At 38.5% G+C, this 15,866-nt stretch overlaps 2 protein-coding genes across 2 annotated transcripts in view; both read right to left on the reverse strand.

The window, feature by feature from the left end:
* The window catches only part of N4BP2L1 (NEDD4 binding protein 2 like 1), a 120,310-nt gene that overhangs the window by 55,757 nt on the left and 48,687 nt on the right, over positions 1-15,866 (reverse strand). The gene's annotated exons all lie outside the window — the stretch shown is intronic.
* Positions 3,121-15,866, reverse strand: part of LOC138155237 (uncharacterized) — a 75,530-nt gene continuing 62,784 nt past the window's right edge. The window contains exons 8-11 of the mRNA XM_069080341.1: positions 15,058-15,143; positions 12,609-12,654; positions 10,350-10,547; positions 3,121-7,174 (exon numbers count right to left, since the gene is read on the reverse strand). Of these exons, the coding sequence (XP_068936442.1) occupies positions 10,387-10,547; positions 12,609-12,654; positions 15,058-15,143 (293 nt within the window). The 3' untranslated portion in view covers positions 3,121-7,174; positions 10,350-10,386. The remainder of the gene's footprint in view (positions 7,175-10,349; positions 10,548-12,608; positions 12,655-15,057; positions 15,144-15,866) is intronic.

Here is a 15,866-nt window from a genome sequence, read left to right on the forward strand (position 1 = left end):
CCCCCCCATGAAACGCACACACTCCAAGCTGCATCCAATCAGAGCTGCAGCAGTGAGCGCATCATCCTGTTCTTCCCCAGTGATATGCTTGCTGGTGCCATTGAGAGCAGTGCCACGGAGGAGAGCTGAGGCAGGACAACATAAGCCGTCCCCTGAAAATAAGCCCTCTGGTGTTTTTCTTTCCAAAAAATTTAATAAGACAGTGTCTTATTATCGGGGAAACACGGTACAGAGGGTACCGTAATATAGCGTATAGCGCAGGGGATCACCTTCACTACAGTAGCAATCTCAGTAGGGCTTATTTTCGGGGGAGGGCTTATTTTAGAGGAATCTTACACAGTAAGGGGAGGGCTTATTTTTGGGATAGGTCTTATTATCGGGGAAACATAGTACATACATACATACATATTTGAATATTTGATTTTAAAACTTTGAATTCCAGATTCATTCCCTTCCTCCCTTGTCACCCACCCTTACTGGGAAGATAAGCAGTTCAGTATAGGTTGTACATGTGTGGCTAATGTAAAACAATAACATAGTAGATATATTGTAAAAGACTGACTATATTTCCCTCCCTCCTATCCCACCTCCAACTTGTTCTGTTCTCTACTTTGATCCCGTCCCTTTTGAAAAGTGGGTGCTTCCAACTTCCCTCCCCCCAGCTTGCCCTCCCTTCCATCATCCCCCCTCTTATCCCCTTTCCCCTCTACTCTCCTGTAGGGTGCGATACCCAATTTAGCGTGTATTTCATTCCCTCCTCAAGCCAAATTCAATGGGAATAAGGTTGACCCATTCCCTTTTACCTTCCTATTCTTCCCCTCCAATGTAACCATTTCCCCTTGCCTCTTCTGTATGAGATAGTTTACCCCATTCTGTCTTTCCCCATTTCCTCTCATTATATTCCTCTCTCACCTCTTAATTTCACCTTTTAAGTATCATCCCTTCCTGTTAAATTGGTCCTGTGCCCTCTATCTATGTATACCTGTAATACATATAATATGTATATATACACATATGTGTATTATATATTACATATGTATACATGTCATATATACATATGTATATAAATAATATGTATATATACACACATTCACATATGTATTCACATGCCCATATACCCTCATATATAGACATATATATATATTTCTAATCCCTTCAACTACTGAGAAAAGATTCATAAATTACAATTATTGTTTTTCCATGTAGGAATGTTAATAGTTCAACTTTGATAAGTTCCTTATGGTTTCTTTTCCCTGTTTATCTTCTCAAGCTTCTCTTGCTTCTTGTATCTGAATGTCAAATTTTCTGTTCAACTCTGGTTTTTTCAGCAAGAATGCTTGAAAGTCCTCTATTCCACTGAATGACCACATTTTCCCCTGAAACATGATACTCAGTTTTGCTGGGTAGGTGACTTTTGGTTTTAATCCCAGCTCCTTTCACCTCTGGAATATCATATTCCAAGCCCTTTGATCCCTCAGTGTAGAAGCTGCCAGATCCTGGGTTATCCAGATTGTGTTTCCACAATATTCAAATTGTTTCTTCCTGGCTACTTGTAATATTCTCTCCTTAATCTGAAAATTCTGGAATCTGGCTATAAAATTCCTAGGAGTTTTCTTTTGGGGATCTTTTTCAGGAGGTGATCGGTGGATTCTTTCAACCTCTATTTTGCCCTCTGATTCTAAAACATCAGGGCAGTTTTCTTTGAGAACTTCCTGGAGGATGATTTCTAGGTTCTTACTTTGATCATGGCTTTCAAGTAGTCCAATAATTTTTAAATTATCTCTCCTAGATCTATTTTCCAGGTCAGTGGTTTTTCCCATGAGATATTTCACATTGCCTTCTATTCTTTCATTTGTTTGGATCTGTTTAACAGCATTTTGATTTCTCATAAAGTCATTAGCTTCCATTTGCTCTAGAATAATTCTGAAGCCATGATTCTCCTCATTGAGCTTTTGAGATTCTTTTTCCATCTGGCAAATTCGACTTTTTAAAGCATTCTTCTCCTCATTGCCTTTTTGACCCTCTTTTGCCATTTGAGTCAGTCTGTTTTTTAAAGTGTTATTTTCCTCAGTCAGGCTGTTGACTCTCATTTCATAGTTTTCTTGCATTGTTCTCATTTCTCTTCCCAATTTTTCCTCCACTTCTCTTATCTGCTTCTTAAGGTCCTCTATGGCCTGTAACCAGCTCATATTTTCCTTTGAAGCTTTTGGTGCAGGAGTTCTGACTTCACTGTCTTCCTACTGTTCCATGCTTTGCTCCTTTTGTCCCCAAAATAGGAGTGTAATGTTGGAATCTTCTGTCTGCTTTGTTTCCTTTGCCTGGTCATGTCGCCTCAGTCACTTGACCCCTGGGCTTTTTGCCACAGTAGGACTCTGCCACCAGACAGGGGAGCTTTCGTCCCAAATGCTGGCGTTTTCTCAGTTGCCGGAGGTATTAGATGGGTACCCTCTCTGAGGTCTCCACACGCTCTGGCAAGCTGGACACACACCCCAGGACCCCCACCCTAGACTGCAATCCAGATCCAAGCAGGTTAAAGCAAGAGTGATTACCCCTCAGACTGGGGCTTGGTCCCCCTACACTCTGCAGGCCAGGAGCTGAAGCTGCCACATGGCACTGGCTGGCTGTGCCAGCACCTCAGTAGCTTCTCACCCCGGGGGCAAAAGCCACACACTCCCACTTACTGGTCCCAAAGTCCAGACTGCACTGACCTCTCACTTTGTCCTTAGCATCTGTGTGTTGATAAATCTGGAAATGGCCACAGCTGCTGCTGATCTGGAGTCCCTCTGGCCGTGGCTGGTCAGGCCCGTCCTGGGGCTAAAGCCTCGCCAGGGCTGTCCTCAGTGGGAGGTTAGCTTCTCTGTGTCATTTTGTGGGTTCTGCAGCTCCAAAGTTTGTTTAGAGTCCCCTTTTTACATGGATTGGGGAAGGTGGAAGCCAGAGCCACGGGAGGTCCTGCTTCTACTCTGCCATCTTGGCTCCGCCCCCCGGAAAATAGGCCTCAGACACTTAACACTTACTAGCTGTGTGACCTTGGTTAAATCACTTAACCCCAAATGCTCTGCCCTCCCCCCTCCAAATAGCAAAAAAAACCCAAAAAAATGTTTTCCACAAAACAAAATGTTCAATCAGTCAAGAAACATTTATTAGGCACTTACTATAAGTTAGGCACTTAGGATACAAATAAAAAGAATAAAATAATCTCTGTTTTGAAGGACTTTATATTCTCTCAGAGGGGGACTGCACAGATACACAAACACAATGACTATGAGGCAGTTAGGAAGGAAGGGCACTAGATGCTGGGGGGATCAGGAGCAAACATATTTCAAGCATGTACTATGGTAAGAGCAAAGTCACTAAGAGAGGAGAGGAATGCCATGTATGGGAAACTGGGAGAATTCCAGTTTGTGAGTGTGGGAAGAGGAGTAATGTATAATGAGACTGGAAAGACAGGTTTACCAGGTTATGTAGGGCTTATAAAGTCAAACAGAGGAGTTTTTATTTTATCCTAGAAGCAATAGGCAGCTACTGAAGTTTCTTGAATGGAAAAAGGACATGGACAGATCTGTGCTTAAAGAAATCACTTTGGGAACCATGTACAGGGCAGATTGGAGTAGGGAGAAATCAGAAGTTGGGAGAATAATAAAAAGCCACTGTAACAATTTGTGCAAGAAGTGATAAGGACCTTAATTAAGATGGTATTTGTGAGAAAAGAGGGGTCAGATCTAGAGATGTTATAGAGGTAGAAATGGCAACTGATGAGATATGTGGGGCAAGGGAAGTAAGGAATAAGCCATGAAACCCTAAAGAGAATATATTTGCATTTTGACAGAAGACTTTAAGGACTTAAACCAGTAGTAGTGGTTTTTGTTTTGTTTTGTTTTGTTTGGAGTGGTTTGTTTGTTTTTTGAAACTAGGTCTCCTTATCTCACCTGGGTTGGAACTGCACAGTGGCCACTCATGGGCCAAATCCCACTGCTGATCAACACGGGAGATTTTTATCTCTTCTCTTTTTCCAACCATGGCAAGTTAGCCTCTCTTTAGGTAGCTTCCAGGGCCTTGTGCCAGACTTCTTGTGAACACCTTTTCGCTTTTAACCCTGCAATACCTCAGAATTCTGGAACTCAAAAGATTCGCCAGTTTTTGCTTTCCCCCATGCTCTGCCCAATGTGGGAATTTCAAGCACTATGGTAGAGAAAGAAGATATTTTAGGAAGGGGGATTTTTTTTTTGGCCCCACTTGACAATACCTTACATTTGTACAACACTGCTGTATACAAAGCATATGAATTCATCATAAGGAAATCTCATTATCCAGCAAAATTGCAATCTGCCTGGTGCTCACATCTCATCAGGACCCTATGCCCCTTTTACTGCCTCAAGGACAGAACCCTGGATTCCAGGGCCTCTATTTAGGGAAAGGGCTCAAGCACATTCCTCTCCTGATTTCCCACTAGCTACACTAGTTTTTGGACTTCATCATATCACCACTCTGGGTACCTTCCTTTCTTCCCTTTCCTTCCTCTAATCTCCCTTTTTTTGGCTCTTTTATGTGCCTTTTCCAATTAGATTGTAAACTCCTTAGAACAGGAATTTGTTTTCCCTTATTAGATTGTAAACTCCTTGGGGGCAGGGACTGTCTTTGCTTTTATTTGTATTTATATCCCCAGGGCTTAGCACAGTGCCAGCCAAGTAGTAGGGGCTTAATAAATGTTTATTGACTGAATTACATTTTATATAACACTGAGGTTGTAATAATAGTAAAAGTACTTTCACATTCATAATCTCATTTGATCTTCACAGTGTTATGAGAGGCAGGGCATATACAGTTATCCCTTTATTACACATGAGAAAACTGAGACCCAGAGAAATGGCCTATCAAAGTGGGGTGGCTAGAAAATGGGAAAGTGAGGTCTAGAACCTGATGAGGTATAGGGTTAGGGGTTGCTTGAGACCCCAAAATACCAGCACACCGGGTCTTGCTGAATGAATTTGATTCAAGTCTTCTCTCAGACAAAGAAAAGCAAAAGTTTATTAAAAGTTCGCCATATTGAGTAGACTCTTAAGGAGCCTCGGTATCTGTAAGGCTTGTATTGGACAACCTTTCTGTATATAAGATCCATCTTGCCTCCAAGAGAGAAGACCATAGAATACAAGTGTCACGGGTACTAAGGCTCCTTAAGAGTCTACCTAATATGGCGAATCTCTAACAAACTTTGCTTTATTGGCTGAGAGAAGACTTGAGTTGAATTCATTTGGCAGAACCCAGCGTTTTGGTATTTTGGGGTCTCGAGCACCCCTAAACCTCTAACCTCAACATTTTTTGGTGACCTCATCATTTTTGTGGTTTCCCTGATACCAGGAAACACCGCTAATCTCAAGTTCTTTCCAGCCAGAACTGGAAGGTATGTAAGCCTCTCTCTTTCCCTATTCCCTTCTTGCTCTCCAAGTACCTTGGAGGTAGTTTTTTTTTTTGGGGGGGGGGGGGGGAGGGAAGTCTGACCTCTCAGGTTCCATTAGGTCAGACATCTAGGAGTCTGTCTCATGCTCAGCCTGACATTCCAGTTTGGTTATGTTGGAGGACATGGACTTGAGCGCAGTTTCTGAAGAATGGAGGACAAAGACAGATGCCCCATCTGGAACTGTAAGCCAGATTCTTTCAGTTCTCTTGATGCTAGGGAATTGGGAAAACTTCTGGTATCTTTTTGTGTTTTTTTTTTGTTGGCCTGAGCCACAAAGAAAGGCTTATGGCCTCAGGCAAATGCCTTATCATATGGGAAGATTCAATCAGAGTTTAAGGGGAGGTCCCAGAGCCTGGAACTCATCACATCCATTGTTTTATTTCTAACCAATGGGGCCAAGTAGAACAAATTATTTAAAGATAACTTTCATGTCCATAGACCCACCCTAAATTTTGTCTTTCCCATTTCTATTCTGGTCATCATCACCCCTTCCCCAAAGAACATGGCTTAACTTGTTAACAAGATAGGGTATAGGGACTAGGCTATAATTTCACTGGCATAGGGGATTCTCAGTATAGGGAGTACTGGTATGGTATCCGTATAGAGGAAACTCTCTACCAGTGCAGGTCAGTACCATCTCTGCAATTTGTAAATTTAGAGAGCTGTCCAGATTACTGAGAGATTAAGTAATTTGTCCAGGGACACAAAACCAGTATTTGTCAAAAGGGGGTCTTGAACCTGGTCTTCCTGGTTTTGAGATCAGGTATTTATCCACTATGCCACACTATCTCCAAATTATGAACATTCTTCCTAAAATATAGAACCCTGAACTGAATGTTCTAGACACTGTATGAACAGGGTGCTTATCACCTCATTTCCTCCCAAGACAGTTACCAGACTGAAAGATCAAAGAAGTAGCATATACATTGATTAACTCAATTGTAGTAAAGCAATTGATAAAGGCCCTCATATCTTTGTTGACAAGATGGGGAAAGTGCACAGGATTATAATGTAATTAGGTGAGCTCATAACTGCTTTAATGAGAGAACCAAAAGAATGATCAATGTCAAGGCTCAGAACTTAGCCCTATTTTACTGAACACTTTTATGAGTGACTAATATGAAGACAAAGACTGCATGCTTATGAAATCTGCAGCTAACCTGAATTGGAGGAAGATGGCTAATGTGTCAGATGAATCACACTGCCTCCAAAAATAGGAACTGCCAGCTGGAGCAAGGGTCAGAATCCAGAGAGATAGAATATAAAGGTGTCGTGATCTTGGGGCCCCTAACCATCCTGGTCACAATTTTGCAAATGCTTTCCAGCTTCTTATCACTGCCCTTCATAAAAATTGTTACCCAGAACTGAATACAGCATTCCAGCTATGTTTGGCCAAGGAGACCACCACTGTTAATGCAATCTAAGATCAATTTACTTTTTTTGGGTTGTCATATTGCACTGCTGATTATTATTAAGCTTGTAGTCTAGCAAAAATCCTGGCTGCTTCCTCAATGACCTATTTCCTATTTAAGCCAGAAACAGCCCTGTAACTTTTTTCCCCCTTTTTTCTTTCTTAAATGGTAGGAAATAAACAGACATTATAAAGCATTATTAATGAAGAAATACAGTCTTCAGTTAGATTAACTTTAGCCAAAATGAAAATGAGGAACAGAAAATCCAGACATGGTTTCAGCTCTGAAGAAGTATCTAATGAAGCTGGAAAGAAAAAATACACCCATGAGAATTACAAGAACTGATATCAAGAAAACAAATAAGCAAGTGTGCATCACCTGTATAGAACTGTTTGAATTTTTCAGGTTTTATTCAACCCAGCACCTGAGCAGTTAAATCATGTACCCCCCCCCAACAATGAGCAATTAGTTCCTTGCATTTTTAAGCACCTTGCTTTATGAGAAAGATGCATTACTTAGGTATTAAGATATAAAAAGGGAACTCTATGCATAAAGAAACCACAGACTAAATTCTTTTGTAAATTGGCCAATTACTTTTCATTTTTCTTTTTTTGGGGATAAAATATAAATTTTTCATATTTGGGGGGTTTATTTGAGGCAGCCAAGTGGTGTAATAAGAATCTGAAGTCAGAAAGATCTGAGTTCAAATGCAGCTTCAGACACTGACTACTATGTAACCTTGGGCAACCTGTTTGCCTAGGTTTCTTCAACTGTAAAATGGGGATATCATAAATAGCATCTGCCTTCCAAGCTTGTTGTGAGGATGAAATAGGATATTTGTGAAGTGCTTAGCACGGAGCTTCCTACACATTAGGTGCTATACTAATGCTGATTATTATTTTTTTTATTTTTACACTTAAAACAGAAGGAGGAACAGAGCAAAATATCTTATTGCAGGACTTAGTTATGCTATTTAACATTTTTATCAGTGATTTGGACAAAAGGAGAGATAGTATGCTTATCAAATGTGCATATAACACAAAGCTGGAGTAGGAGGGACAGTGGCTGGCCAATACAGTGGATTCAAAAAGATCTTGGTGGGCTAAAAGCATTGGATTGAGTCTTATAAGATGAAACTCAATAGGGGTAAATGTGAAGTCTTTTTTTTTATTTTTAAAGCAATCGGGGTTAAGTAACTTGCTCAAGGTTACACGGCCAGTTATTTCTGGGTGTGGTACTAAGTATCTGAGCCCAGATTTGATCCCCAGGTCATCCCAACACTGGAGCCAGTGCTCTTACTCGCTGAGCCACCTGGCCGCCCCTAAATGTGAAGTCTTACAGAAGGGTTTAAAAAAAAATCAATTTTTCTACAAGTACAGAAGGGAGGAGGCATGGCTGGACTGCAGTTTGTCTGAAAAGGATCTAGGGTTTTCCCTGGGCTATAAGCTGAATATGAATTGTCGGTGTGATGTGGCATCCAAGAAAAACTAATGTAACCTAGTGTTAAGAGAAGCATGACTTCCAGGTGTAATGGGGAAACATTCAATAGAATGACCAATGAAAGCTCAATCTTTGTTCTCTGCTTGCTGCAAACCCATATGGTGAATTGGTGAGCCTAATTATGGAGAGATCCTTTCCCTTTGTTTCTGAGCAGACACAGGCATTCTCTGACTGTAGTATATTAGCTAGCTAGATGATGAAGAAAAGCCTTTAAGATGGCCATTGAGCTAAAACCAATGGCCATTGAACCTGCATACACACAAAAGGCTTGACTGACAAAATCTCTCTCTCTTCTCTAGAGGTGAACTAGGCAAGAACTGCTGTAAGTAAGCCCCTCCAAATGTGAGGAGAAGTAGAAACAGCAGAGGTGACCAGGGCAACTTCCTTATCTCCCCATCCGGTTACTATGTGACTGTGAAAGCGTGTCTGAGACTTCTTTTGTCTGTATATTTCTTCACTAATCTCAGGTGAATGATGGTAGAGAGACAACAGACCAAATTATGATCTTGTGGATTTCAACAGATGAGAAGAATCAGCAGAGGTCCAGCAACGGGAGTCCATGGCAAAGTCTACTAATTGCATGTGCAGTAAGAAGCAAGCCCTGAGGACTGATTTGCTTGATTCAGCTCAGCAATAAATCTACCCAACCAAAAAACACCATGTCCTATCTCTACACAGGAACAACGCTTCTATCAGCTATGCCCAGGGATGTGCTGATAAATGTTTAACAAACAGCTCTCCAAAAAAAAATTATGCACAATGTACTTTTAAATTTAATATGTATTATTAACATTTTATCCACTATTTTCTTAGGTCCAGACAATAAAATAATAAGTGATTTGCAGCATTTGTTGATTTCGGGGAAAAAATGCTCATGCTGAAAATTTAATAATTGGCTCTCCTAGTTCAGTTCAAGTGAGTCTAGTACAGCTCTATTTATGCTATACCTAGAAGTAAACGTGATGGAGGAATGTTTTGTAGCAACCATTTTAAATTGGAGCCCAATCTCCACAGAGACTGAGGTAGCTTAGTTTGCAAACTTTTGTAATTTGGCTCTTGCCATATTTTCTAAGTAAATACTCCTTTGTAAAAGCTAATTAGCTAAAGTTAACTAGTCAATAAATAGTGGAGAAAACCATAAGATGGGGATTTGTGAATAATAATACTAGAGATAACCACTCCAAGTTCAGAGCAGTAACTTTTCTCTGGGGACCTGCCCTGCTAGTCCAGGTGTGGGATGGGAGGGAATTCCAGAGTTTGTGCTGCACAAGGAGAAGTAGGTATCATCTGTATGCTGTGTGGCCACACTACATCTGAAATACTATGTGTTAGATTCTGGGCATTATAGTTTGAGAAGGATATTGATAAATGGGAAAATGTTCAGGGGGCAACTAGGAAGGGCCTTAAGTCCAAACCAGATGGGGATTTGATGGAGGAATTAGGGATATTTAGCCTGGAGTAGAGAAGACTGGGAGAGGCCATTATAGCCTTGTTCAAAGATATGAAGGTCTATCAAGAGGAAGAAGGATTGGATCTACTCTTTGACTCCAGGGGGCAGGACTAGGAGCCATGGTGGGAAGCACCAATAGACAAAATTGAGGCTTGACACCAAGAAAAATATTCTAACAATTAGAGCTAAATATAAGAGGATGGGGCTGTTTTGGGAAGCAATGGTTCTCTTATCACTGGAGCTCTTCAGGTAGAGGCTGGACAATCACTTTTTTGAGTATGGGATGGTAAGGATTCCTTTCAGGTGTGGTTGGAACTGGGTGGCAGCTGAGATACCTTCCAACTCTAAAATTTTGTGATTCTGTAATTATCTCCTTCCCTTAATTTTCAAACCCTTTAATATACTATATAGCCTATAAATCCTATTTCCTTCTTTTTTTCTATTTCTTTCTTTAAAAGAGAAATAGTTGGTTTTGATAAATATTTAGGGATTTAGAGGCTAGTAAATCAAAATATTTTCAAAATGTTACCTTTCTCTTTGATGTGGTGGTTTATTCAAATAACTCTTCAAGAATGGCTGGATGTAGTATCCAAAGTAGGACTTGTATTGGCCCGGAAATTATTCTTTATGTTGACTTTGGAAAAGTTTGTTTCTGAAAGTGTTCTAAAATATCCTTGACTCTCTTGATGATCAGGTTTTTTGGCATCATGAAGGCTGGTCCTATCAACTACAAAGAAAAAAACTATAATTTAGGGCTAGCCCTAGGCAAAATTGTAAAGCAGGCAAAATTCATCTTTGATACCCCACTTTTTGGCACCCAATGTTCTCACAATGCCTCCCAACCTCCCTTGACCTGCAAATGCAGTTGCCTTCAACCACCTTCCCCAAACCAAGAACTACCTTTGCATGAATGCTTCTTTCCCCAGATCCTTAGACACCTTTTCCATCCAAATAGGGTTTACCACTTCAGTGTCCCATTCCTTCAGGACTCAGAAAGTTAATATGACATATGTTTTTGTAGATATACTAAATTCTAATATAATAATTAGCAAATAATGTATAATAATATAAACATATTAATTTATAGTGATATAAATTTATTATTAATTATAGGTTTACATCATATATATTAATAAGCACATAGTGTATATGTTTTTAATCTTTTTTTAACCAGAGGTCATATGGAGATAATATCTTTTTTTTTTTTGCCTTTTGGAGGGCAATTGGGGTTAAGTAACTTGCCCAAGGTTACATGGCTAGTTTTTTTTGTGTGTGTGGGTGTTAAGTGTCTGAGACCAGAACTGAACTCTGGTCCTTTTGACTCCGGGGCTGGTGCTTTACTCACTGCAGCCACCTAGCCGCCCCTGGGGATAATATCTTAACATTCAAAAAAAGAACTGCCAGTAGGAGAAAGTGGTGGCAGGTTGGGCCTTTAGGTATCCACCAATGACGGCTGCCTTCTCTAACCAGTCCCTTCTTCCTGAATTTCTATTTGTTCTCTGTTGTCAACTTTAGTTTTCCTTTTTCTGTCCTCAGTACCTTCAGAATTATCTTTTTTCAACATTCTGTAGCTCACATCTTATTCAGTCTTGTTTCTCTGAACTGACCCTCTGTTATGTCCTCCTGGCATTCTTCATTTCACCTTAAAATCATTTCTTTGTAAGTATGATTTAAAATCTCACCTTCTACAGGAAGCCTTCCCTGAGCTCTTCTCAATTCCATTGCTTTACCTCTGTTAATTGTTTCCTATTTATCCTATGTATAGCTTGCATTGTATATATTTGTTTCATGTTGTTTCCCTCATTAGATTATAAGCTTGTTGAGGGCAGGGGCTGTCTTTTGCTTCTTTATGTAGCCTCAGAACTTAGCACACTGCCTGGCACATAGTAGGTACATAATGAATGTTTATTGATTATTGATTGATCTTTCTCTCTTCCCCAACTCCCATAATTTCTTTGCTCGTTTTCCTAAAAATTCCCCCACAACCTCTCATCTTTTGTCATGTAAGATATAGCCCATATTCCCAAATGGCCCAAAATTTCTAAGCTTTTCTCTCAGATGCCTTAATTCTTTCCTTCTCCTCCAAGTACTGCATTCCTCTTCTAAGAACCCTAAATTTTTTTAAACAGTTAAATATATATAATTATAAATGAAGAATGGATATACAGTATGATTTGAGAAATAAATTAGCTTAAATAAATTAGCTTCAAATGACTGAAGATTACATATGGTATATATACAGGACATAATTTTCTTATCATTTAGAAGCAGTCCTGTAATTCTCTGCATACGGAATAAAGACAGCTGTGTTTATTTCAACAATTGGCATTCAAACAAACATGTAATGTGTTTATTTAACATCCGCTTGGTATCAAATTTAGAATATATTCTCATGTGAAACATGAGCTTCTCTACATTTTTAACCTATTTTTCTAGGGCCTTTAAAAAAATTTACATAATCATTATCCACATTCCTAATTCCCTTCTTCTAAAAAAAAAACCTCTTCAAACTCTTGAGAGAATGTCATAAAATATGTTCAACCCAATAAAGCTAGGAAAATAAATTCAGCACCAATTGTACCAGCACTGTTCTTTCAAAGAAGAACTAAATTTATAGAAAGTCTTGCATTTGCAACAGCAGACATAGGTTGCTATAGTAACAAATTAAATTTTCTTGTATTTTAGTTTTTAAGAATAGCATGGCAATAACATTTTTTTTTTTATACCAAGTAACATCAACATTTATTTCCTTCTGGGCTTAGAGTCCTGTGGGATAAACTGTACTCACCAGTCAAGGAATTTTCATTTTCCTTTCTAATCTTCTTCTGCCGTTCCTAGAAATCATCATGATAAAATGCATATGTTTAAAAGGAATTCAGTGTTCAATTTGCATTGTTATTAAGCTTCAAATCAGAGACCTCCCAAGGGGAGCAGAGCCAAGAAGAACTAAAAACTTCCCAATGGAGCACAATGAAAAATGACAGTTCTACTTCCTAAAATATTGCTGTTTTTCAGACTGTCATCAGCAGATCAGAAACTGTAAGAGGTCTTTAGGAAAAAAATGTATTCTGTCTGAATAAATGAAAGAATAAACTACTGCTTTCATGAGAGTGTTTTCATACACACACAAGAAAAAACAGAAACATTATCCTGAGCTTTTAGATTTCCAATGCTCCATTACACTTCAATTATTATAATTTTGATTTCAAGATGCACTAACAATGCCTCTGGGCACACTTAATTCAACATACAACCACAACAACAAACCCAATGAAATAAGCATTTATTAAACACCTACTGTGTGCAGAGCACTGTGCTGCATGCAGGGGGAGATACAAAGTTTAGATAAGACATGGTTCCTGTCCTCATGGAGCTCAAAGCACTGTAGAGGGGAATATGACATATACAAACAACTATAATACCAAATAATACATGAAAAATTACATAAAACAGGTTCAAATAAAGAGTTGTGTGAGCTTCAAGAAAGAGCATAGGTTGAGGACATCAGAGGTGATAGCTCATACCTTTTGAATAATCTCACTTGTATTCTCATCGCCATCACTTAATATTAACTGAACCTTCATTGGGGGGCCAAAATTGTATTGGATTTTCTAGAATTTTGACTTATAAGGTTTCTACCTTCCCAGTCTTCTCATCAGTGAAATTTCCTGACAAAATAAATGGATCAGTGACACCTTGTATCACAATAGAGGACCACTGAAGTCTCATGAAAAATTTCTGAATTTGTAAAATAAGTATCTAATTTTTAGTTTAGATAGATAGATAGATAGATAGATAGATAGATAGATAGATAGATAGATAGATAGATAGATAGGGAGATAGATAACCACATTAATAGGTAGAGAGCTAGACAGAAAGATCTGGGTTCAAGTCCTTCTGACACACTATGTGATCCTGAGGTGTCTCTTAACTTCTCGATGCCTTAGACAACTAACTCTCCAAAACTATAAATTGCAAAGATCTGTAATTTCATAGGCTTGGAAACTACTGATAGGAAAACTCCACCCACACAGGATCATCAACTTCTCTGTTGTTCATAACCATAAAGAGCTGCCTGTCCTATGGGGAGGCTAAAGGACTGGGTCACAGAGTTCACAGTTATCATAGTAGAATTTGAATTTAGATTGTCCAAAGCTGACCTTCCATCCAATACATCATACTGCCTTTCCAGTTTATACGACATTCAAAACAGAATCAGATCAGGGAAAGGAAAGAAAGGAAACAGAACTAGAAAAATTATATCTATATCTGTATCCATATTTATATCTATATAACATGTGCATGTGTATTTTTAAGGATACAGATTTAGATATATATATGTATATATATATATATAGCTATAGATAGAGATATAGTGATAGATATAGGTATAAACAGAGATAGATTCAAATACAGATATAGATGGAGATAATAACTTCACAGAACAAATCCCCTTAATAAAAGTATTTGTCCTGAAAAACTTGGACTCAGTCAAAAGCCTGCACCAAAGACCTAGAAGGCCACATGTGCCTTCAAGACTGCAGGTTCCCCACCCCAATATGGAAAGATGCAGAGACAGAGCTATATAGATAGAGGTAGATACAGATATAGATAAATATAGAGATACATATAGATACAGTGATAGAGATATATAAATACAAATAGATACATATAGATAAAGGTATAGACAGATAGATATAAATAAAGATAAACATGTAGATATAGATACAGATATGTAGCTAGAGATATAAATAGATACAGACACATATAGGTATAGACAAAGTTATATACAGGGTGTTCTAAAAGTCATAATGCAGTTTTAAGCTTAAGTAGCTTAATAGCTTAAAAACCACGCTGTGAGTTTTGGGACACCCTGTATATGTCCAAATTAGTGAAGAGACCCTTCTTTAGAGATTGTACCTGAATCCTATGCTATGCACAGCCACAATACAGAAATCTTCTTAAAAGTTCTCAGCTTATAGAAAATCTAAGCAAACACATGCTACTTTGTATTAACTAGGTGTACAACATATAGTGTCACATTATCTATGCATATTTCTCTAGTGATAAAGGCTTTAATATCCAAACTTAATAGATGGGTTTTCTTTTCCTATTGTATTTCTGTTTTTTGTTAAGGTGGCACATGCACCTGTGTGTGTGTGTGTGTGTGTGTGTGTGTGTGTGTGTGTGTATTTAAGGCATCAGTGAAGGGTTTCTTTAAAAGTATAACAATATACCTCTACTGATGTCTTCCACTGCAAATAGATCATCTTTAATGTTTTCCAGTCGAGGGTAACTACATAGTCATCAAGCAACAAAGACTCTGTAAAAAATAAAATAGGATAGACTTTGTCACTAATGTCACAGAGGCCTTTTACTTTACCTAGGACTATAGATATAGAAATATTCAGATAAAGAGATATAGATATATAGATGTAGGTATAGCTCTAGCTAGAGATATAGAGATAACAACAGATAGATTTAGATATAGCTATAACTAGATATAGAGAGCAAATATAAGATGGTCTTTGCCCTTAAAAATCTTTTAGAGATGTGGGTTAAAACTTAAAACTGCTTCCAGATACTAGAATAACAGGAAGTTGTTGATTAATGAAAAGCATTTGGACTTAATGAAAATGGTTATTGCACATATGTACCCTACACATATGCAAAATTTAAATATATGTAGTTATACATATCAGGTAGAAGCAGCCCCCAGCATAAGGAAAAAAAAACCCAACATGAAATAGACATCTTTTCCTATGATATATAGAAGCAACTAGGTGGTGCAGGGGATAGAGTGGTGGGCCTGGAGTCAGGAAGACCTGAGTTCAAATTTGACCTTACAGATTTCTAGCAGTGCGACCCTGGACAAATCAGTTGACCTGTGTTTGCCTCAGTTTCCTCAATTGTAAAAAGTGCTTAGCATAGTGCCTAGCACATGGCAGCTACTATGTAAATGTGTATTCTATTCTGCTTTCCCATTATCAGTACATTTAAAACATCACAGCATGTTTTTTTTAATACTCTTTTGAATTGATCTCTT

This window comes from Petaurus breviceps, unplaced genomic scaffold, assembly GCF_028583685.1.
Source record: "Petaurus breviceps papuanus isolate PSGF00001 unplaced genomic scaffold, PetGlider_PUasm1.0 91133, whole genome shotgun sequence".
NCBI classification, from domain to species: Eukaryota; Metazoa; Chordata; class Mammalia; order Diprotodontia; family Petauridae; genus Petaurus; species Petaurus breviceps.